Below are 22,603 nucleotides of genomic sequence, written 5' to 3'. Positions count from 1 at the left end.
ATCCCAGGGGCTGCCTCTGACACAGACGTGCTGGGCACTGGGCCCAAAGGGGAGAAATGGCTTGAGGGCCTGGGATGGCCCGACAGCCTGGAAGACCTCTCAGAATACGCCGTGCCTGAGAGGTTCTAACTTCACTGCCGCCCCTCGCAAGGTGGACAGGTAACTCCTGGACAGGTGAGTCCCTCTCCATGCGGGATCTTGGCAGAAGCATCCCCGTGTTTACGGTTCCTCACCAGCCTTACTAATACCCTGGGCAGGGCCAGGGTATACCCAGGGCAGTGGCAAGCAGCTGTCCTCCGGGGGGAAACCGAGGAGCAAGGGCTGGGTGTGGGAGCCAGAGAGCGCCTGTCAGAGAACACTTGGGCTTCAGGAGCTGCGGCCCACCCATGGCTGTCCCATCCCAGGGGCTGCCTCTGACACAGACGTGCTGGGCACTGGGCCCAAAGGGGAGAAATGGCTTGAGGGCCTGGGATGGCCCGACAGCCTGGAAGATCTCTCAGAATAAGCCGTGCCTGAGAGGTTCTAACTTCACTGCCGCCCCTCGCAAGGTGGACAGGTAACTCCTGGACAGGTGAGTCCCTCTCCATGCGGGATCTCGGCAGAAGCATCCCCGCGTTCTAAAGCTATTCTGAGGGTGAACACAGCAATCAGCATGAAGACACTCTGGGCTCTTCAGAGAGGAGGCATTACCGACACGAGAAGAATCCTCCCTGAGCTCACTCTCAGACCAGGCGGGCCTGGCATGAGCCTCCCGCCCCTGGCTGGCCGCGCACTGCACAGACAGGAGAGGCTCCCCGACAGGATGAATTCACTCCGCCAGCCAGGCAGGGCAGTGGGACTGGGCTGGGGGCTGTCTTTTCCTTGTCACAGGCCTGGCACAGGCTGATGTGCCAGTAAACTTCGGGAGCAGAGAAAAGCTCCCAGACGGAGCCCTCCGTGCTGAGGGGGGACGTCAATTCCCCTCCACCTAATAACTGCGCGGGATCAGCAGGCAGACACGCGCCTTCATTACCAAGTCTAATTAGGCTGGCAGACAAGTGGCATTAATCATTTTTGACTGTACCTGGGATTCAAGCCCCCCACACTCCATAATCAGAAAATTTCACGCTCTGATGAATAGTGGGGAAAATTAAGCCCACATTTAATCCTTTCACTTTCATCTTTTGAGAAGACAGGAAGCAGGGAAGAGAGGAAAACGGGATGCAGCCGGGGAAGCTCAGAAGGCCTCTTTGAAAGCACTCTGGGTCCTCTCCCCTGTCCCCTAACACACACACCCTCCAATAGGACCTTTCCCGAGAAAAAAATCCCAATTAGAGCTAGGGGTAGGGGAGGGATTGGGGGTGAGACATTTTCACCATCTCTAACAACAAAATATCCATCTCGGCGCTTTTCTTAACCTCCAAAGTCAAACATGAACCTAAATCAATGAAAATGCAAGCCACACACTGCACAAATACCTTCCAAGTGCACTAAGTAAATAAATACAAGAGCCGCCAGGACGACACAGGACACTTTGCAAGATTCCTCAAATAAAGACTGACCCTTCTCTGCTACAGGAAGCGTCAATGCCAAGGCACCGGTAGCCTCTTGCAAAGAACCCACAACAGGGGATGGGTGTGCAGGGTCCCGGGACTGTCACACAGGCGGCTCCAGTCATGCAGAGCCAAGTTGAACCCAGCCGTTAGTGCAGGACCAAGACTAGAGAGGCCGGACAAGGGGGCCTGTGCGATTCCAGCCACATTCAACAAAAAAATGCCTTTATGCCCCTCCCTGAGAGCTGCATGGCAAACAGCTCATCCTCACACCTGCAATTAAAGTCTGCCACCTGAGGGAGAGGTTAAGCTGATGAGCCCCTGGGCCTCCCTCTCAACCCTGTAATTCCAATCACTGAACGCTTCATAGCTCTGAATAACTCCCCCTCGGAGGAGAGACTCTCACACCAGGAACAGACAGGTGGCATTCACTAACTGCGTCCAAGGTATGTCTAAGCATCTCCTCCAGGAGCGTTTGGTCCAGGATGCGTTTGGTCCATACCCACCAAAATGAGATGAAAGGTAAAAGGCCGTCCCCATGTGCCTTCTACAGAAGAAAGGGTCCATGACCTGTAAGGGACAGTCCCTGAGAACAAAGCCAAAGGGCAGCCTTCGAGTTTCTTGGGTTATTTGCTGTTGACTATTCCCTCCTGGAGTGCTGGAAGTGGATTCTCACGATTACCACCACCGCCACCCCAAAACACACACGTGCATTCATGCGATCTTTCTTTTTCTCTCTCTCCTTCTGCCTTTCCACCGGTCTGCACTGGATTTCCTTCTCTATCTAACAAACATGATTTCTTTGATCCTAGAAATTAGTATTAACTCTGAACTTCCCTGTTCACAGAATCCAGCATTAACCAGAGGTTAGTTACGGACCTTGAAGTCGGGGTAAGCTTAAGTTAGGTGAACTTTCCCTAAAAAGGCAGGCAGACAGTGGGAAGACAGTTTCCTAAAAGCTTCCCTTACTGAAAGTCCCTTTTGCCAACACGGCTCCCACCCTGTGTCAGCCTCCTGTACAGACAGATGTCATTCACATACCCACTGCCCTCCTGCTTGTTTCCAAGAGCAGGGAGATTTAATAGTACAAACAAGCCACCACCTTCATCACCTGCCACTTACTGAGACCCCGCTCTGTGCCTGGCACTTACTGGGTACAAGTGATAGAGACAAGGAGCCAATGTCTTTGTGGCCCCTAGGCCAGGCATGGAAGGGTCTCAGCCACCGGCATTCCGTGAGCCACAGCAGCCTTCCCCAAAGGACATCAGGCAGGAGTGGCATTACCGGAACTTTCTGGGATTCTTACAGTACTCCTTTTCTACTTAGCGACTTGCAGAGTTTGAACACTGTACTTACTGCTTGGAAAGGTGATTGTAGGAGATGTCGTGAGCCCAGGCTAACTGTTACAGATGTTAGATGGGAGGGGATAATAGCATTTATATCTTATTAAACATTCAGATTGCATCTTGCCAGGCACTGTTCCGAGTGCTTTACGTATATTAATCCATTTAATTCTCGCAGTAACATGATGAAGTAGGTAATATTATTATCCCCATTTTTTTAAACAAGGAAACAGAACACAAAGATGCCCAAGGTCACAGAGGGAGTAAGTGACAGTCAGTATTAAAACCCAGGACTCTGGTTCTAGTCCCTGCTCTTCATCGCTACATAATATGGCCTTCTGAAGGTCCTATTTCTGACCCTTGCTTTTCAAAATGAAGATAAGACAAACCAACACTGCCATGGAATTAGACCTTCAGCTTAAAGAAAGATGCCTGGTGCATTTGGCCTGCTGTATCTCCATCTAACAGCCCTCACTAACACATCAGAAATTTCTCAACTTCTCCCATCCAGCCACAGGTTCACGATTAGTTAAATATTAATAATGCCAAACAGAAGCTCCTCTCTGTAGCCCCTTGATTCCAGTTCTGCTTCCTCTCTGGTGTTCAGACATCCTTAATTGGAATTACACCAACTATGTGGGGGGGTATGGGAGTGAAGACCTTACCGAGTCACACACAGAGACAGAGGTACCACCCGGGGACCTGGGTCTTCCTGCCACTGGCAACTATTCATGACCAATCAAAGGAAACAAACAATTCTAATGTGATGTGAGGATAAATGCATTTAATCATGGAGTGTCATACATATGCTTATGCAAAGACATACAAATACGCCATTATCACCAGTCATAAAACTATGTACAAAACATTCAACAATTGATATAGTCCCCCAAAGTCTAAATACAAACTAGAAAGGCAATGAAGCACATTTCCTGGGATTTCAGCACAATAAAACCCATCACAGTGAGGCTCCTGCCTCTCTCCCTGTGTGGGGGATTGGTGGATATAGCAAAGAACTCTTGAGAAGGCAAAAGCTGCCAACACATGGATTCTACTGTAAGGTCGAAGGTACTTACGGAGTGACAGCAGCCCTTCCTCCCACAACATGTGCCTCTATAACTTCTGCTCTTCCCTTCTTAATTAGCTTAATTAGCACTGAATTGGGAGTTCTGGTGATGGAAAAAGCAGCTCCCACTTTCCCCTCCAATCTTCCCCTTCCACGTGACCCTGGCTTAGAGTCTGAGCTCTCCTTCCCCGCTGCCAGCTGCAGTGGGCTGCACACTGAGCAGCCTCGGCTGTGTCTGCAGACAGAAGCAAGGTAGGGCTTCCTGACGCGGAAGTAGCTGCTGCTGTCCAATGCTCCGGTCAGATGGGACATGCGGAGCTGCTGTCATGGGGGAAGGGAAAGATGCAAACCACAATCCATTTCCAGAGATGCTCATAAGAGGTTGTGCCATTATCTGTGCTCTGTGCTTCAGATATTTAAAATATCTACATCGACACATAAACACATGGCTACAGATTTCCTTTGCCAGACACAGCTACAGCAAATACAGGGGTGAGGGTGGAGGGAGAACACCTATTAAAGGAATACACATACCTAACTGTAGGAGAAGAAAAACAATAAATCCCCAAGAAGACTGCAGATTTGCTCAGAAAATCTATACAGTAGGTGCCCAGTGTTTTATGGCTTTAGGAGGCAACCGGGGGGCCTGAGAGCCCTGCAGAAGAGGGGACCCTGCCAGGAGTTGGGTAATGTTAGAACGCGAGGACTGGTGCAGGAACCCAGGAGGAGGAGGAGGCAGGACACAGCCAGACACTGGAACAGAGTCCAAAGGTTTGAGGGGTCACAGGGGGAAGGCAGGAGCGGGTGCAGGTTCAGGATGACTTCAGGCTCTTTTCAGCCTCACAGCCTGCTTCCATCCAAAGCCTAACCAGGTCTCCTCCCTGTCCCGCCAGGTCCCCCTGGAGGCGGGGTCCGAGCCTGTACCATAGGTGGACAAACAAGCCATTTGGCCATTAACCCAATAAGCAAGGGTCAAACGGTCATCTCAACAGCAGTCTCACACCCCCCCCCCTAAGAACTCACAACAAAAGCATGAGGCTGCACGGGGGGACAACGGAATGACCTTGCGGTGGCGGCCATCGACCTCAACCTGCCTGCGTGCATACGCGTGTGTGTGTGTGTGTGTGTGTGTGTGTGTGTGTGTTTGGGGAGGGCCGAGGCACCCACCTGCCGGGAGAGAGGTATTTGTTAAATACTGCATAGCCACACCTGGGCAGAAGGCACTCTCTAAAGGATACCCGGCAGGGCGCTGAGGAGCAGAGTGTCTCCTAGGGTTACCTCCCTCAAAGTGGGGCTCCCCTGGAGCCAGAGAGGGCAGTGGCCCGTCTCTCTCTGCCCCAGCCCCTGGACTGCGGTCTTCCCGCGCGCCCCTCCCCTGCCCTCCCACTTACTAGCGCAGCGCAGCGCCCGCCGCAGCACCTCTCGTCCGCACAGGTCACACCAGCCGGGGCCGCCCGGCAGCGCCAGTTCGCCGAAGCAGTGCCCCTCGCCTCGCTCCGCCGGCACGCGGGGATCCTGCGGCTGCTCGAAGATGCTCCGCACGTCGCGGGGTCGGGGAGCCCCAGGCCGCCGCCGCAGTCTCTGCTGCAGCCCAGGCCGGAGCGGCCGAGCCGGTCGGGAAGCCCGGGGTTGGGGCTCCAGGTTCCCCCGGGCAGCCCTCCGGGCGCCGCTCCCCTCGAGCGCCCCGGGCGCAGTGGAGCGGGGCGCGGGGACGCAGCGGCGCGAGGACCGGCCGGGCGGTGGCGGCGGCGGCTCCGGGCCGCTCAGGCTCTGCAGATAGCGCGGCGGCTCGGGGTCCAAGAGTAGCGGGTACGGGCGCTGCCCGATGGCCGGGGACGCCATGGCCATGCCCGGCTGGCGGCGGCAGCGGCGGCTCCGGCGGCGAATACGCTCCCGAGCCAGCCCCGAGCGAAGGGGCGGCCCCAGAGCAGCGCGCCTTTAAAGGGACCGCAGCCCGCGGGGCGGGGCGGGGGCGGGGACTTCGGAGGGGAGGAAGGACAAACCGAGGGAAAGACCGACGGACCGAGGGGCAGGGTCGGCGGTGGGCGGTGTCTGAGCGAGCGTGGATTTGGGGGCGTCAGGGAGCGGACCGGACAACCGGGGCAGCCGAAGGATTCCGCATGGGAAAGGCTCCATACAGTACAGCCCGGAAGACGCATTTCTTTAGGGGGCCCTTGGCCTTCAGCCCTGCCCCTGTCCCTCTCCCGTCACTTCCCCGACACCAGATCCACCCCCCCCGCCCGCCGCGCCACGCGCGCAGGTGAGCGGCAGGTGGGAGGGGAGGGCGCGGGAAGAGGCTGAGGATGGGGTCTCGGCAGGGGTCAGTCTTCCGTCCAGGTGCCCGCCCGCTGCCACCCTCCCGGGGTTGGCGCCGGGCAGGCCTGTGCGCGGTTGCTCTTCCTCCCCGCGCTGGCCGCCGCCCCCGCGCGAGCCCAGCCCCGCGAGGGTCGGGAAGGCCCCGCTCGCGCGCCGCAGCGCCGGGCCCCGTGACGCCGAGGGACGGGCGGGCGCGCTGGGGACGCTCCCGAGGCTGACCGCGGGCAGCCGCCTCTGCTGCTGGCGGAGCTGTCCGCGTGCCGCTTTCACTCTGGTTGGATTTCCCCTCCTCAGCAGCCCTGCCCGGTAGGACATTCCTCTTTCCCGGAACACGGGGGTTATGGTGATCGTGGGCCCTGGACTATGAGGGCGCCCGCCCCAACCGTGAGTTGGGGGAGTTTTTCTTCCTAAGCCAAAGCTCCTCTCCCCGGCTTACAGCTGTAGAAATGCCAGTCCCCCTCAATGCCCTGCTTTGTACCTGCTGTAGACAGTTCACCTGTGGGACCCAAAGAGCGATCTCTTTTCTCCCAGCACTTTTTCCCACGAAGCCTTGCTTAATGGGCCCCTGCCTGGTTTAATGCTCTGCTGTCACCATCTTGAACGTCTTAATTTTTGAACAAAGGGCATTTTCTTTTTGCACTGATTCCTGCAAAGTATGTAGCCATTCCTGACCAGCACTTTGCCCTGGAGACAGGCCCATCTCGTGGATGAGGAAACTGGCAGAGCCAGGACTCCTGGATCTTTGAATTTGTGTATCCTGTCCGGGACCAGCAAAGACCCTTACAGACCCTGGGTCCCCTCTAGCCCGGGTTATCTTTAGGGTAAATTGGGCTGGAGGTGGGGAGACCAGCGATGCTGTCGTGGTACTCTCCAGTTCCACTGCTCTGACTTGATCGCATTTTTCCTCTTAAAACACGAGTTCCATTTGATTAATTTAGCAATGGTCACCAGCAACCAACTTTGGGAGTAGTCTAAATTCTTCTGGACTCAAATCTCTTCCTCCTCTTCCCAGGCCAGAGATGGGTCTCCCCTAATGTTTGGTGGGGGAATCTTCTCTTTTGCTGTTTTCCCCTTGGAGGTAATTTTTACATAATTCCTAAAATTTTTGAGTCCAGTGGCCAGGAAATTCCCAGCCTGCTTTAGTCTATGGCTTCTCGCTCATGGTGGTGGTGGTAATCATAAGGTCCTCCGCCTCCCGGATTTGTGGCACAGGACAGGTCCCTGGTCTGGGGCAACTACTTCTGTCTCACCAGAAGCCTGAGCTTCTCCCCTCACGAGGTGGTTTCTGAGGAATGACCCACGGGGCCACCAGCCCCACAGTGCTACAAAACAGAAGGAGCTCAGATGGGAAGGGGAGTGTGAGCCCCAAGCGACCCCCTCCACTCCACCCTTCCTCCACCTTTCCTCTTCCTTTCTGAACCTTGCTTTCCGTACATCAGTGGTTTTCAAACCCTGGCATGCATCACAATCACCTGGAGGGCTTATTAAATCACAGATTATTGGGCTCCATCCCGGAGTTTCTGAATCAGTAGGTTTGGGGCTGGGGCTTGAGATTTTGCATTTTTAGCAAGTGCCCGGGTGCTATTGATGCTGCTGACCCAAGGCCCCCACTCTGAGAGCCACTACTCTAGCTCTAAGATGGTGATAAGAGAATGGGCTTCTCTGTTCTTCCCACAAAACTGGTGAATGTCAGGGGACATGACTGAGAAAAACCCAACAGGGGCTATTCCCGAATACTTTCTGCAGAAGGGAAAATACATCTTGCTTTTGTGGTCTCATTCCCATCTCTCCCACTTTTTCTGCAACCAGTTCTCTTGGGGTTGTTGCAGAAACCTGTGTTGCCTATAAATGTTTGCTTGTGTCCACCCTATGCTATCCATTCATCTCCACTGGCTTGAAACTTGCTCGGTGATCACTTCCTCCTAGTAGGGTGGTGGGCAAGGTGAGGTCCAGGGCATGAACCCAACTTGAGCTCTAGGCGACAGCCTGGTGTGGCAAGAAGCAACAGGGATCTGGCAAAAAGTACGCCAGTGGAAGATCAGTTTAGAAATGCCATTTGTGAAATAATTGCCAACAACTCCATTTCTGTCCTTCCCCCCAGCCCAGATTCCCTGGGCTCAGCCCAGCTCCCTGGTACAGGGGCTCACAGGGGTGATCGTCAACTCTGGCCGTGGGAAACTGGGGACTCTCTGGAATAAGCAGGCATAAAAGCCTTCCCAGTTGTCTGAGCCGTACAGAAGGATGCTCTGGGTTTTGTTTGCCTGCTGCAGCTCTGTTTGATGGAGTGGCGGAGCCTGCTCTCAGGGCTGAATGTGGGAGGGGATTGTGCAGGGCCAGACGTGGCTTCTCAGTTGGGAACAGAGATGAAAATGGAGATAATGTAATTGCATGTAACCAATCCAAAACGTTTGTCAAGTTTATCGTAAGGTTCATCTCCTTGAGCCAAGAAATTGAGGTCAGAGGAAGTAGTTGCCTCCCTCAACCTCAACCGGAGGCTCCCTGCCTGGACCTTGCCTCCTCTGATGCTATCTTCCCTGCCTCGGTGCCTTCTTTCCTGAAACCGCATCCCCTCCCACCACACACACACACACACACACGCACACACACACACACACACGCACACACACACAGAGTAGCAACTCAGTATTTCTCCTTCCCCAGCGAAGTGTCTGATGCCTGGACTTTTCACATTTTTTGGATCTGTCTTTGGTCATCCAGGCTACAAGTGTAAGACCGCAGCGTCTGCCGAGACACCTCCACTGGGAGTTTTTCCCATTGTTAGCAGATCCTCTTGGCTCAGAGCTATTGATTTTTTCCTATCTGTGACTCACTCCCAGCAGAGTGGGTGTGCTGCTTTTATTTTTGACCAAGGGGAAGGATTATGACAGCGAGTTTTGGGTGTGTGGTCAGTGCGTGAGGTCACTTCAGAGGTGGTCCCAGAGCGTGTTGGTTTCTCTATTGGATGAGTTGTTTCAAGGCTGCCCCCAACTTCCCCCCAGCCACTCCACTAGTAGGAAGGAAAAGGGAAGGACAGAATATGGCATGACTTCCTGAAGGGGAAATTCTAGGTTTTGTTTTGCTTTGAGGCATTTGAAGTCTCCTGAAATCCCCAAAGCTTTTAGGGAACTCCTAGGGACTCTGACAGTTGTGCAACTGTCTACATAGAATTACTGTATCAGTCAGGACAAATTAGGTTATACTGCAGTAATAAACAAGCCCCAAATCTCAGTGCTTTAAACAATGGAGACTTCTTCCTCGCTCACGTTACATGCCCTTTGCAGGCTGGCAGAGGCACTCTGCTCATCAGGGTCACCATGTCTAGCATTGCCAGCCACTGTGCCAGAGGGAAATGGAAAGGTCTTGGAGGATCAGGCATCAGCGTTTAAAAGCTCCAGTCACTTTTGCTCACAGCTCATTGGCCAGAACTAGTTATATGGCTCCACCCTGCAAAGGGGAGCAATAGGTACAATTCTACTGTGTGCTCAGAATGGGGAAAGAGCTGGAAATAGCTGGCAGTCAGCACCAGTGTCCAGTGCAGTCTTCAAGGGCATAGAACAGTTACGATTCATTTAACAAGTAATCCTCTAATATCCACTATGTGTCAGGTGCTGTCCTAGGCACTAAAGGTACAACAGTGAGATGGACATGTTTGTGAAGCTCACATTTTCGTGGCAGAGCCAGACAATAAACAAATAAACCTAAGCGTAATATGGTGTCAGGTTGTAAGTGCTTTGATGAAAAATAAAGCACATTAAGGGAATAAAAAGTGACAGGGGCTACTTTGTTAGATTGGGTGTTCACCAAGACCCTTTTGATGAGCAAACATTTAAACATAGACTTGAACAGAGCAAAAGCGCTCTAGGCTAAGAGAACAGCAGGCACAAGAGAACCCAGACTTTCCCAAACTTTATTCACAAGTGTGTTGTCTGGATATCGGCCTGTATTTTACAAGAGACTTTGATTGACATGACTTAACAGACCACACTTTGAAAACGGGGGCCGCAGCAGTGGGTAGTTAAAATTGTGTAACCACCCCCCCCAACACAGGCATTTGAGGAATGACACCCTTATCCTTGTTACCTACGGAAGTACAGCTGCCCAGCGCTGCTTCCTGCCCTCCTTGGGCAGCATGTTGCATACAGAGCTCAGCCTCCCAGAGACCTGAGCATTGTTCGCAACGAGTGACGGGGGTCAGGAATATTTTACATTACTAGACTATGAGCAGGGACCGTGACAGACCATTGCTGGATAATCAGGCTGTGTCTCTGAAAGTCTGTTGTAAAATGTCATATGTGATACATATTTGCTCAAGAAACATGCATTGAGCATCTAATACGGGGTCAGTACTTTTGGCTTACATGATTTCACCCTCATGGCAACTCTGTAAAACAGCTGGCATTCCTATTTTACAGATGAAAACATCGAGGCTCAGAGAAGTCATGTGACTGGTCCAAACAGATGTCCCAGTCTGGACTCAAATTCATGATTTGCCTTTGCGCTGCGCAGCTGGTGTGATAGAAAGGACAGTGTTTAGAATCTGTGACCTTGCTTTGTAGGTGCAGTTTGAAGAATCGGCAAAGTCTTTCCCCAGTTTCCTCTCCTTGTTGAAACCTGCTCTACCTTCAAGGTCTAGTCCAAATGCAAAGAGCCTTCCCAGAGTCATCCAGATTCAATTCATCGCTCCTGCTGGGCTCCCAAAACAAGTCCCTTGTGTCTCTAACATTCACGTCATCCTAACGTGAGTCGCAGTTAAGTTTTACATTTTTGCCTCCCTCACTTGGGTCTTTTTGGTCTTTCCGATTCCACCGTGCAGGGCACATAGGAGGTGCTCGTTAAATGTTTAGTGATATGGACTCAGCTATAGACTCACAACTGTACCTATTCCCTTAACATCCCTTCAAGTCATGGCCCCTGCACCCAGGGACGGGGAGACGAAGGGATCATTTGGTCTAGGGAGGGTGGCAGAAGACCTGCGGGGGCTGTGCAGAGTAGGGGTGGTGTTGGGACTCTGAAGTCTCCCGTACGTGCTCCAGGATGCTGGTCAATGGGGTGGAGTTCCTGCTCCAGATGCCTGTAACTGGCCGGGAGTGAGGGCTAGCAGGGCACCACATCCACTCTCAGTGGGATGGGCTTTCTGTGTGTCACCAAACTCCAGTGCTCCCAAGGGGATCTCCTAGGTCCTTGATAGTACTTGGGGACAAGAAGGGCAAATCAGGGTGGGAACGTGAGCAGGGATATGAGGGTTCCTGGAAAGTTGTCACCATGTAGGGTGGAGACTTATTTTCCACCAGTTTAGTGGCGCCTCCTCCGTCTGTGCCTCAGTTGTGGACTTTTTCCATCCCCAGCCACTCTGCCAGGCTTACGATAAGACTGGTGTCTGTGTTTCTTCCCGTGTTGGAAAACTCAGATATCCCAGGCAGATTTGTGCGCAGCGTTTCCCTAAGCCAGAGGGGAGGCTCCAAGCCACAGCCGCTTCCATCCCGGCACTGAGCCGGCTCTGCGCCCATCGCTGTGGCAGGGAGCCACCGACTGGGCTTAGGACAGACCAGTGACAGCAGAGTGGCCTGGATGACATCACGGCTATCCCTGCGCCACCTCTTTCCCACCCCATCGGTCTCTTCCTCAGTGTCTCTCGGTGGGTCGGTCTGGTCAGTGGGTCCCTCTGCCCCCTCCCTACTCTTTCTCTTTCTCCCTTTCCCTCTTCCTTCCTCACTCCCATTTCTCATCTCGCCCTCCCCCACTCCGCAAAGGGTGCAGGGAAAGGACCCACTGCTCCAAGTGGCAGTGATTCTGAGCTTCCAAGGAAAATAAACCGAAGCTACTTCAGGTCATCCTGGCACATTCCTTAGCACCTCCCATTGGGGTTGCCTGGTTAGGGATCCTTTGTGAGACGGAGGGAAAGCAGCCAGGAGGAGCTCCACCCTTCACAAATTCAATGAGGCAGCTTGGACGCAAACCCAAATGACCAGTTGCAGCAATCCTTTGAGGGTGCTGAAGTGAGGCCGCTCCAAGAAAGCAAGCGGTGGTTCCAGTACGAAGGTAGCCAGGCCATGGTCAAGATCCAGCTTGTCCTCAGACTGGCTTCCCTGGCCTCAGCTGTCAGGGTGGGGCATGGCGTGGGGCACCCCGTGTACCACCTGCTGCCAATTGGCCATTGGTGGGCCATTCACATGTCCTCTGCGGGACATTTGCAAGCGCTGCTGCCACAGTGTTCTCAAGCTTTAGCTTGTGTAAGAATCCCCAGGGAAGCTCATTGACAATGCATATGCCCGGGCCACACCCTGTGGGTTGGATTCGGGAGCTGGGTGGGGTCCTAGGATCTGTGCATTGAACCAGGACACCAGTCTCAGAAGAGGAAACTGGGGATTCCGAGAAAGAATCAGAGGGACAGCTCTGCAGCACCAAGGCACGGAAAGAAGCACCAGGCCCTCCAAGCTGACTGTGCTTCCAGCGTGGGGAGCTGGGGCGTACCCTGCACCCTTCCAGCGAGGTCCTCTTTAACTCGAGCCAGGCTGTTTTAAGAAGACACCTGCTATGAATCTGAATGCCACACAGACTCTTCCCAGGTATTTGTGGCCGATAGGAGCCTCTAACTGAGCCTGAGACAAGAACTTCTGTTTTCTCTACCCACCCTGCAGAGGGGCCCCATAGCCAAGTGCGGGGTGGGGAGGATGTGCATAGCAGTAATATTGTATTTTAGGCACTTTACAGAAATACCTAATCCATTCCTGCCCACCACTTTCCACCCTCCATACAGGCACCAAAGAGTAGTATCTTTAAAATTCCAGCTGGACTGGACCTAAAACCTACCTATGGTTCTTTGAGGTCAAGCTCCAGTTCCTTAATGTGGCCTGCAAGGACTTTTTGGGGCTGGTTCCTCCCTTTCTGCGACACCAACTTACTACTTCCATTTGCTCTCCAGTGACACAGAAATATTCGTAGTTCCTCCTGTCCCTGTGCCTCGGCTGCTCACACTGCCAGGAATGCCTTCCGTGCTTCCTCGGCTAGGTATCACCTGCTCACCTGCTAGGACTCCACTCTGGAGTCACCTGCTCCCAAAGTCATTCCCTGACACCCTCCCCTGTGATGATGGTGACTCAATACTACACCTGAGCTATGCATTCCTATCCTAGCGCCTACACTGTGACTTTGGGGCTACCTGTTGGCATGCCTGCCTGACCCCATAGAGGTGAGCTCCTCAGGGGCAGGCAAGGTGTCTTAGTCACCTCTGTAGTTCCAGCACCTAGCACGGGGCCTGGCACACTGTAGGTGCTCAGTTCATGTCTGGTGACCTAAACAGGCTCTTTTTGTTTTCAGGGTTCTATAGGAATCAGTGCATAGAACAGAGAGGGAAGTTTAAGAGGAGTTCGGACACCTGAGATCTTACAGGTTGCTCATCTCCTACTGAGGTGCACCCAGAAGCTCTGCAGAACTCCAGATCGGGGGAGGCACTCATGCCAGCCACTCCACCCAGCGTAGAAACAGACAGAAGCCTTGGAGTGAGTATGTCCCCCACGGCTCATGGGCGTTGCTTGTGATGTCATTAGAGCCCGCATCATATCATCTCCCAGAAATCTGCACTTGGCTTTCAGGGATCCCCTGGCTCTTTCAGTGAGCTCCACCAAGCACGCGGGGCCCAGAGCAGCTGCGGCTGCCGGGAAAACCCACCGTGGGACTTCCCTGAAGGGCCACTGATGAGGCGGAAGCGTGGGGCCGAAATTCACGGCGGCAGAGCCAACCAGAGGTGGCACAGTGCCCAGGGGCATCAAGGCAGCAGCTGGCCCCTGAGGCCCCAGGACTTGAACCCACAGGCTTAAGGGACTCCATGGGCTTGAGGCCCAGATAGCAATCACGGAGCCACTTAGGCCTGATGCACGCCAACAGCCTCGAGCACCCCTCCCCTGGGTCTTTCCACAGAGAAGCAGCACAGAGGATGGCAGCCTCCAGGACTCGCGGTTCCTCACTCGTGGCCCTGCTGTGTCCCTAGGTGGAGGAGGCTCAGGATGTGGCGGCTCCCATGAAGATGGGTGGGAAGGATCTCTGGGGATCTCTGGGGTCAAGTGTAATGTCTCCGTACTGCAAAGCCCATAGTGGGGCTTCCACTCATCTCCCCCTCCTGGGGCTATCTTACCGCGTTCCCCTTCCCCTTCTTCCACCCCCGCCCCAGGCCAGCTGGGTAGTGCAGCTCTGGTTTAAGGGAAGGCTGGAGGTATTGCAGGGGGAAGACTAAATCTGCGAGCAGTTTGCACAAACTAGAATGCCTTGCCCACCGCTTCCAGACAAAATGAGAGAATGCTTAAAACGACCTCTAGTAGTACTCAAACCCAATATTTAGGGCACAGCCTAAGTTTTGAGCAGTGGTGGGGATGGGAAAAAGCAGCAGGCACTTAGATGGTGGGTTTGAGTTAAAAAAACAGACCTTCTTTCTCCCTAAATTCCAGGTCCCTTGTACAGCTCCCCAAATGACAGGGGCGGGAGAATGGAAGGAATGGGAAGGCAGGCCTTCCCAGCAGGGGACATCTTCCTTGGGCGCTTCCCTGAAATTAGGGCCCATTTAGGGGAAAGGCGGGAATTGGGAAATGACGAGTCTCCATTTCCTAACACTTCCCACAGATCCCCACCCAGGCCCTGCTCGGTTGCCAAGCGGCTACCACTGAGAGCCTGCCAGACACAGCCCAGAGGGCGACGGCAGTAGAAAAGAAGGCGTTTATTCCGTTTCCTGAAGGTGCGGGTGCTGGCTTACAGGCCTGTGCTCACGAGCGTGGCCACCTGTTACTGCTGGCTGGCTGCGTGTCGCTGGGCCAGGTGGGGCCTCAGAGAGCGGGAGAGGGTCCCCGAGACACTGCCGCCTGGCCTGGATCACTCATTTGCTCAATCTTAGGCTCAGCCAGAGCACGACTAGAAGGAAAATGAGGCTCTGTGTTGCCTGGGGCCGAACGTGGTGACTCCAGAAGCCCCAGGACAAGCTGTGTCCAACGTGAAACTCCTCAGGAGGAAGGAACACTGAGATGAGGCCGTTTGACCCAGAACCCTGGGTCTCCTCTGCTGTTCCCCAGGGAGTGAAGCCCTGTAAACCAGAGGCAGGGTGGGAGGGCATGTTGGAGACACTTGTCCCCACGGCCTGGCCAGGTTCAGCCATACAGGCCAGGGTGACAGAGGAGCAGTATCTGAGTCTGGATAAGACAGAGAGGTCAGCCCAGGCAGTGGCCGCCACACTCCTCCCTGTGGGTCTGGGCAGAGACGGCCTGGTGCCCCAGTCCCGGCTGCGCTGCTTCCGCGGAAAAAGGCAGCGAAAGATAATGCTGGTGACATCTCCCGGCCGTTGGCCAGGAGGGAGGTAGGCTGGTGAGATGGGACCAGATCTCGCCCTGGCTTGGGTCCCACAGTGCAGGAGAGCAGTGTTTGAATCATTCTAATGCTTCAGGAAGCCTCGTGCACCCCAGGGAGCTCAGACATCAGGAGCTTCTGGGACTCTGCTTAACCTGCAAGGAAAGGCACAGGTGAGCCTCACCCACCTGTCAGAGCAGCCTGCAGACCACACCCCAGGGCCCGGCACGGTCGACTTTCCCTGAGCCTTGCGAGTCCTCCGCTCTCCTCTCGTAGCGTCTTCATTCCCCGAGATCCCTCTGCTTCCCGTCTCTGACTGCGCATTGGAATCACCTGGGAAGCTTCTAAAAACCCCACCCCAGGCTGCACCCAGATCTCTTGGGCAAGACCCAGGCGTCTGTACTTTTCAAAGCTCCCCTGGTGATTCCAACATGCAGCCGTGGTTTAGGAGGAGGGAAAAGGAATTCGAATGGGTCATTTGGCTCCTTGGCTACAGCTCTGAATAAGGAAGTGAAAATTCATTAAAATAAAGTTTTGAGCTGTCTGTAAGTAGATTACATATCACAGCAAGAAAAATTTATGTCGGCACTAAAATTAGAACTTCCTGCTCAAGAGAGCTGTTTTGGAAAGTTTTCCAAGACGCTGTGGAATCTCCTCTTTGTGGGTATTTAAGAGGCAGAATCCTCCTCTCGCTGGACTAGGACAGGGAGAAGATGCGCCCCTCATCCAAGGACCCTCTGACACTCTGAGGACAGACCACAAGCTCTGCTCCTGGTTTCCCGACCTCCTGGCCCCAATTCTAATGTCTCAGACCGGTGTGACATCTGGGGACCAATTAACATTTAGTGAGTCCTCCCCTCCACACACACCCCCAGGCACCTCGAATATTTCATTTTATTTACTCCCCTATGGTAACGCCACGAGGTAGGAATTATTATTCCTGCTTTATAGGAGTGGGAACTGAAGCTCAGAGCTGAACAAATCTCCCAGGGTCATGAAGTTGGTAAGAAGCAGAGGCAGGATTCAAATCCTGCTGGATCTCTGCTGACCCTTCCCACCCTGCCGCTGCTTCCCAAACGGGGAACGACAGACACGAGGCTGCTGGGGAGGACGTGGGAGGCGTGCGCACGTGTGTACATGTATGTAAATAGGCCACTGACCTTCAGGGCAAGCAGGGACCATTCTTCCTTCTGAGATCGTCTCTTTGGTGTTAAGTGTGCTTTATGAAGTGCGGCTATAAGATGGCAGGTTTTTTTCCCCCGTTCAAATATGCTTACTTTGTTACAGGGGCGCTTGGCAACTCTGTCGTTGGCAATTTTCTTTTGTGAATTTTACACAAAATCCCGAAGTCTGAGCCCTGCTACATTCCCTCACCACCCCTTCCACTACCCCGGAGCCCCCATCAGGAGCCCGTCCAGGGTCTCTGCTGGGCCTGCAGCCGGAGCCGGCCTGTGAGCGTTGGCAGGAGGAACGGGGGCCCCACGAGGCCAGAGAAACACAGGCCTTGGGCAGCGCACCCAAGCTGCCTGTGCTGCAGCTCCCCGAGCTAGGACGTGGGACGGAAACGGCACCCGCTCTGATGATGGCTGTGAAGATTAAAGGAGGCAATCTGGGGGAAGCCCAGGCACGGTCCACATTCAGCGCAGAGCTGGACACGGGCACAGATCCCTGCCTCTGAGCCCCCCTCTCTCTGACAGCACGGAGGGTCACATTTTAAAACTGTAAGTGAAACCTCAGGATGACAACTCCTTTGTGGACAAGGCCTAAGCTCCAGCGGGGCTGTCTGGAAAATGGACACGTGTCATCAGACCTGCACGGGCAGGCACAGGGACTCTGCAGCCCGAGGCAAGGACGGCTCAACCCCCGCCCTCCCTGGCACACGGTGGGAGCTCCTTACCGTTCGATGATGCGGTTGTTGTCCTGGAGGTCAAACGCCAGCCGCTTCATCTCCTTGCAGAGCTCCTCCATGCTGCCCAAGGCGGAGGCGGGAGAGGCAGCTGAGGCCAGTGTAGCTTGGCCCGGGACCCTTCCTGGAGGCCCGACCCCCACTGAGGCAGCCTCTGCATTCCTGCCTCTTGGGCCTGGCATGAGGCAGGACTCCTCGGGCCCTACCCTTAGCACCCTCCCCCTTCCACCACCCTCTTCCACACCCCATCCTCTCCGGCACTTACTGGAAAAGCAGGTCCTTCGGTGTAGGACAAGGAGCTACGGCGGGTGGTGAGGCCGGAGGGCCCTGTGTTCTGTCCTGCAGGAGCTGGTGAGACAGCCGGTCAAGGATCTGAAGGGAAGCCGGGCTTTGGTCAGCTCTTATGAGCCAGCTTGCGTGCGGCTGGGCAGGGGCCGTGCTGAGGAAGGGTAAGGAGAGGATAACAAAACCGCCCCAGTCCGCACCCTGGAGTGCCCAGAGTCCCGGCGCCTTCCCCACCTTGCCAAGGCTCTCCTGGGCTCCCTGGGCTTCTGTGTTACAGGCGGCCACAGAACAGCCCACCAGGCGCAGGTGGTTCCTGGTCTCGTGCACCACCCTTCGGAGAGCAGATAAAGAACTAGAATTAGAGCAAGGCTCAGCCCTCTCTTCCCGGGCCACCTGGCTGGTGTCAGGCCACCACATGGACATAGCTGGGTCCCAGGCACTCACCTCCCTCTCGGCCTCTGCCCTTCCAGCTGTGGCCTCTCCTGTCCCCTGCCCGACTGCACTAATGTGGACCAGCACGTCTGACTGAGGCCAGGAGGGCCCCGCAGAGCCACAGTGGGGAGCTGGCAACATGCACGCAGCGGGTGACACATGCCAGTTATGGCGAGCATGGCACCAGGGGAGGCCCTAGAGAGGCAGGGGACTGCCCACACTCCTATTTGCAGTGTGTTTCTCCTCTCTCCAGGTGGAAGGAATGAGCGAAACAGGCCCAGCGCCGTCAACCCAGTGGCTGGTTCTCAGCCCTGCTACACATTAGAATCACCTGGAAGAGCCTTTGATCTCCTGCTGCCCGAGCCCTACTCCAGAGAAAGTAAATCAGAACTTGGCGTGGGTGGGGGTGGGGAGCTGGGCAGTGGTGTTCTGATCCGAGGGTGGGGAGTGCCTGGGCCTCAGCCCCGTGACAAGCGCACAGGTGGCAAAGGCCTCAGAACCTGGCACACCTGGGAAGCTTCCCTCTCTTCTTGGGAGGGGCCGGTGTTCACGCAGGCAGGTGGGGGAGGGGAGGGCAGGCCTTGTCTGAGAAGGGAGAACCCCAAACTCCTGAGGGGGACAGTGTGAGAGGGGGTTCTATTTAAGGGTCAGTGCCACCTGTCCTTATCCCAGAGGGACCTTGTGTTCTCCCTAAAGAGATTTCGCAGCACAGCCAGCTGGGACAGTGGGAAGAATCCAGATTTTAGAGGCCGACATACCATGTGCTGGTGTTGGGTCTGCCACGTACTAGCTGTGGGAGGAACGGGCCTGTTTCCTCACCTGTGGAGCGCGGTGATAACACCTACTGCACAGGGTAGGTGCTGTGGGATCAAATGAGCTCATGGAGAGAAACCACCCAGCCGACTGCCCAGTGCACTCGGGCACACAAACCACTCATTTCCTCCTGCTCCTTCACTAGCTCTCCCTCTCGGTCAGGGCTCCGCAATGCCCAGGTCCTCCAAAGCCTGGAACGGCCAGGCCAGGCCCTGGGACCCCCGAGCTAAGGAGGGACTGTTACCTCATCCGCTTGCCATGCGTGACCAGGGACTCCTGATACTTCTGCACACACTCCTCCTGGAACACCTGCAGGAGCCTTTTGGCCAGATGACTGAAATTCACCCTGGAACGACAGGGAAAGCATGGCCCAGGAATCAGCAGCCAGGGCCACTGTGCACAAGCCTGGCCTCCCTTGGTCTCCATCGTCACCGTGGCATAAGTGCCCAAGCCCTGAGCCCACGGCAGGGCTGGCTGTGTCTCTGGGGATGGAGAGGACAGTCACACACTGGGATCATGAAGGGGAGTGGCCAGCAAAGCACACACTTCAACAAGGAGACACGGCCCTCAGGGGACACACACCCTCCAGCTCAGACCCCAGAGGGCAGGGCAGGAGAGACAGTTCATGGAAGGAGGATGAATGTTTGTGTGTGTTTGGAGGGCCAGGGGTGGGTGCAGAACTGGGGGAGTAAGTCTCCAAACAGCCATGAAATCAGGGAGGGCCTCCTGGATGATGAGAGTGTCCAGGAAACAGAGGAGCAGAGGTCAGGAGCAGGAAGTGGTCAGCGGTAAATCAGTGAGGACAATCAGGGAAGGAAATCTGCAAACAATCTTGTCCATACCGGAAGTAAACCCAGTTACATCCAGATTGCTTCTGGGAGCCTCCATCCACTGGCCCCAGATAACCTGCCCCAGATGGGGTTACCCTTAGCTCCGCCACAGCCTGGCAGGATCAGGGCCCTTCCTCGCTCTGCCCTGGCGACACCCACCCTCCCAAACCCGCAGGCCGGCAGACGGGCCACTCACTTATCCAGCTTGTGAATCTGCTCCTCGTTGTAGCCAAGCCCTGAAGGAAACAGACAGGACAGAGGTCACTTACTCAATCAGTCAACAAAGCAGAGTGCCGCGAGGGTCGGGGACAGTTACAAAGAGGAAGGCAGCTCAGCCTGGGCCCTGCTTTACGGAAGCTCACGGCCAATGGAGCCGGGAAGGGCAGAGGAGGGAAGCAAGTACCCGAGCAAGTGATCATGGCAAGGCAGGCGCTGGAGAAGCCGCGGAGGCCTTGCTTTAGGGCTATTGCGTTAGGGCTGCGGAGGACGCAGTGGTGAGACCGGCCCCAATGCTCATGTACTGGGGACATGCTGCCCCCTCCTGGGCTTCGAGGGAACGGCCCTCCAGGGTCGTGGCAGCCCCAGGATGAAATGGTGGTGCAGGTTGCTTTGTAGGCGGCCCCGTTCCACTCCCCTAATAGCAGAACCCCCTTCCTGGGCCCTGCGTGCGGCCAGCTGAGAGCACTTAGGAAGTCCAAGAGATCTGGGCAAGTCCCAGCCCCGCCTCCTGCTAGCAGGTGGCTGTAGGTAAGTGATTTCACCTCTCTGCGCCTGCGTCCCCGTCCGTCACGGGCCCTACACGGGACTCCAGTGAGGACCAAGTGAGGAGCGCCCTGAGAGCCACTGCACAGCTTAAGAAATGGAACCTTCCAGCACTCTGGGTGTTCACAGTTAAGGGTTCATTTTGAATTTTAAGAAAGGACTCGTAAAGGCCAGTCGAAGTCAGACTCCATGGAGGCTGTCAAATGAGGTGGTCAAAAGCAGCTGGACCTACGTAGCTCGGGCCACTTAGCCTTTTCTGTGTCTGGGTCTCAGTTTCCTCCTCTAAGAAATGGGGAGGGTAATGGTGCTAGAGTTTTTATGAGCATTAAATCACTTAAGAACGCGCACAGCCCTCAGGACGGTGCCTAGCACGAGGGAGGCGCCCAGTTTAGATTATGGGATCATGGAAAGATGATCCTGAGAGATGCTCCTGAAATCACGGCAAAGAGTCCAGCTGGACACAAGGCGCCGCCGTCTCCTGGGATCGGAAGAGTCCCGCTTTCCCCGCCTCCTGGGTTCTCCCCGACACCCTGAGGCCAGGCGCAGAGGCAGGGTCGCAGCTCCCAAGGAGAGAGGATTATTTTCCAGATCTGTGTGTCCACTGCGGGGGCAGCAGACACACGCAGCTACCAAGCACTTGACTTGGGGCTAGTGTGACTGAGGAACTGAATTTTCAATTAATTTAAAGCTTAAAGCGGAAGCAGCGTAAACTGTTTTTTCCCCACTAAACATAGCTCTGTTATTTGGGTAAGACTATATTTCACTTCGGTAAAAATTTAGCTTCCCAATAGAAATGTGCTGTAAGTGTAAAATATACGTGGGACTTTGAAAGTTTAGCACAAAAAAGGATCATAAAGTATGTCTTTAGTAATTTTGTTTATATCGATTACATGCTGAAATGAGACTTTGGAGATATTGGGTTGAATAAAATATATTATTAAAATTAATTCCACCTGTTCCTACTTTTTAAAATTTGGCTACTAGAAAGCTTAAAATTACATATGTGGCTGGCAATTATATTTCTATTGAATGGTGGTTTTTAGATGATCCCAAGGATAGAAGATCAAGCCCAAGATCTCCAGTCTACATATTAGCAAATGTTTAGGGCATTGGAGGGGAGCAAGAGGGTTGGTTCCTGGTATCAGCTGGGGCCTCCCCAGGCTCCCTCCGACCCCATCACTAGCCCTGCCCTGGGGTGACCCTGCCCCATGACGGCAGTCACCTCGGGCAAGTGGCTTCCCTATCCCAGGGCATGTGAGTGGGCCGCCCCTGCCCAGAGAGTCTTTGCGAGCATCGTAGATAATGCAGCCAAAACGCCTGGCCCAGTGTCTCGAAATGGGGTTCCTCCTGATCCCCCCCTTTCTAGAAAACCTGGTTATCTCAGTGTCCCAAAGACACAGTGCAAACCGTAAAGTGCTCTGCCACAGTGAGCTCTCTTTCCAGAGCCACCTCTTCTACAGCACCCAGGCTCCAGCCCATTGTGTCCCCCACCTGTGTGAGCCAAGCCTCTCGTGTGGCAATGAGCACGGGTGTGAGGGCTTCGCGCCCCTCGCTGGCCCACAGGCAGCGGGCAGGCAGGGCCCAGCTCTGCTCTCTCAGCCCCCAGCAACAGCTGGCAGGCTATGAATGAATACTCGCAAGGGAGGGAGAAGGGAGCGAGGACAGAGTGAGAGGAATATCTTGCCCTCCCCGTCGGCTCACCTGGCCTCAGCCTAGATTTCTTGAACTGTTTGTAGATGAGGTTCATCTTGTCCAAACAACACTGGATCTGCTGGTTGCTGCGGGCAGGAGAAGGGACCAGGTGTTGGAAGAATCCAACGGCACGGAGTGGAGGGCGAGGGAGGGAGTGGATGGTACGGGAGGAGGGGAGGAGCCGTCTCCCTGCAGAAGGAGCCTCGCTGCCACAGCTGGGGGGCCGATCTGGAGTGGGGGTGGCTATCCTGTCTCTCAGCTTACTTGAGACCCCCTGGGTCCAATTCTCATGGTTTATT

General features: G+C 54.8%; 2 protein-coding genes across 4 annotated transcripts in view; both read right to left on the bottom strand.

Moving 5' to 3' along the window:
- The window catches only part of RASSF5 (Ras association (RalGDS/AF-6) domain family member 5), a 68,712-nt gene extending 62,865 nt beyond the window's left edge, over window positions 1-5,847 (bottom strand). Inside the window, exon 1 of one of the 2 annotated variants that reach the window (XM_012638822.1) lies at window positions 5,333-5,847. In XM_012638822.1, the coding sequence (XP_012494276.1) occupies window positions 5,333-5,789 (457 nt within the window). In that variant the 5' untranslated portion in view covers window positions 5,790-5,847. The remainder of the gene's footprint in view (window positions 1-5,332) is intronic. The other variant, XM_012638823.1, reaches the window with a different exon arrangement.
- Window positions 5,848-14,880: 9,033 nt separating this feature from the next.
- On the bottom strand, window positions 14,881-22,574 carry LOC105805860 (inhibitor of nuclear factor kappa-B kinase subunit epsilon-like). Of its 2 annotated transcripts, none has more exons than XM_012638814.1 (7): window positions 22,314-22,574; window positions 20,047-20,086; window positions 19,265-19,366; window positions 18,010-18,106; window positions 17,756-17,862; window positions 17,482-17,553; window positions 14,881-15,739 (listed from the first exon to the last, which is right to left on the bottom strand). In XM_012638814.1, exons 1-7 carry the CDS (start codon window positions 22,357-22,359, stop codon window positions 15,706-15,708), a joined length of 498 nt encoding a protein of 165 aa, XP_012494268.1. In that variant the 5' UTR covers window positions 22,360-22,574; the 3' UTR covers window positions 14,881-15,705. The 2 variants fall into 2 exon arrangements, with proteins under 2 accessions (XP_012494268.1, XP_012494269.1); XM_012638815.1 differs by having other exon boundaries at window positions 17,756-17,838.
- Window positions 22,575-22,603: the final 29 nt, after the last annotated feature.

This window comes from Propithecus coquereli, unplaced genomic scaffold (genome assembly GCF_000956105.1).
Source record: "Propithecus coquereli isolate 6110/MARCELLA unplaced genomic scaffold, Pcoq_1.0 Scaffold135, whole genome shotgun sequence".
NCBI classification, from domain to species: Eukaryota; Metazoa; Chordata; class Mammalia; order Primates; family Indriidae; genus Propithecus; species Propithecus coquereli.
The sequence above is the reverse complement of the archived record's forward strand: the minus strand, read 5'-3'. Positions and strand labels throughout refer to the sequence as shown.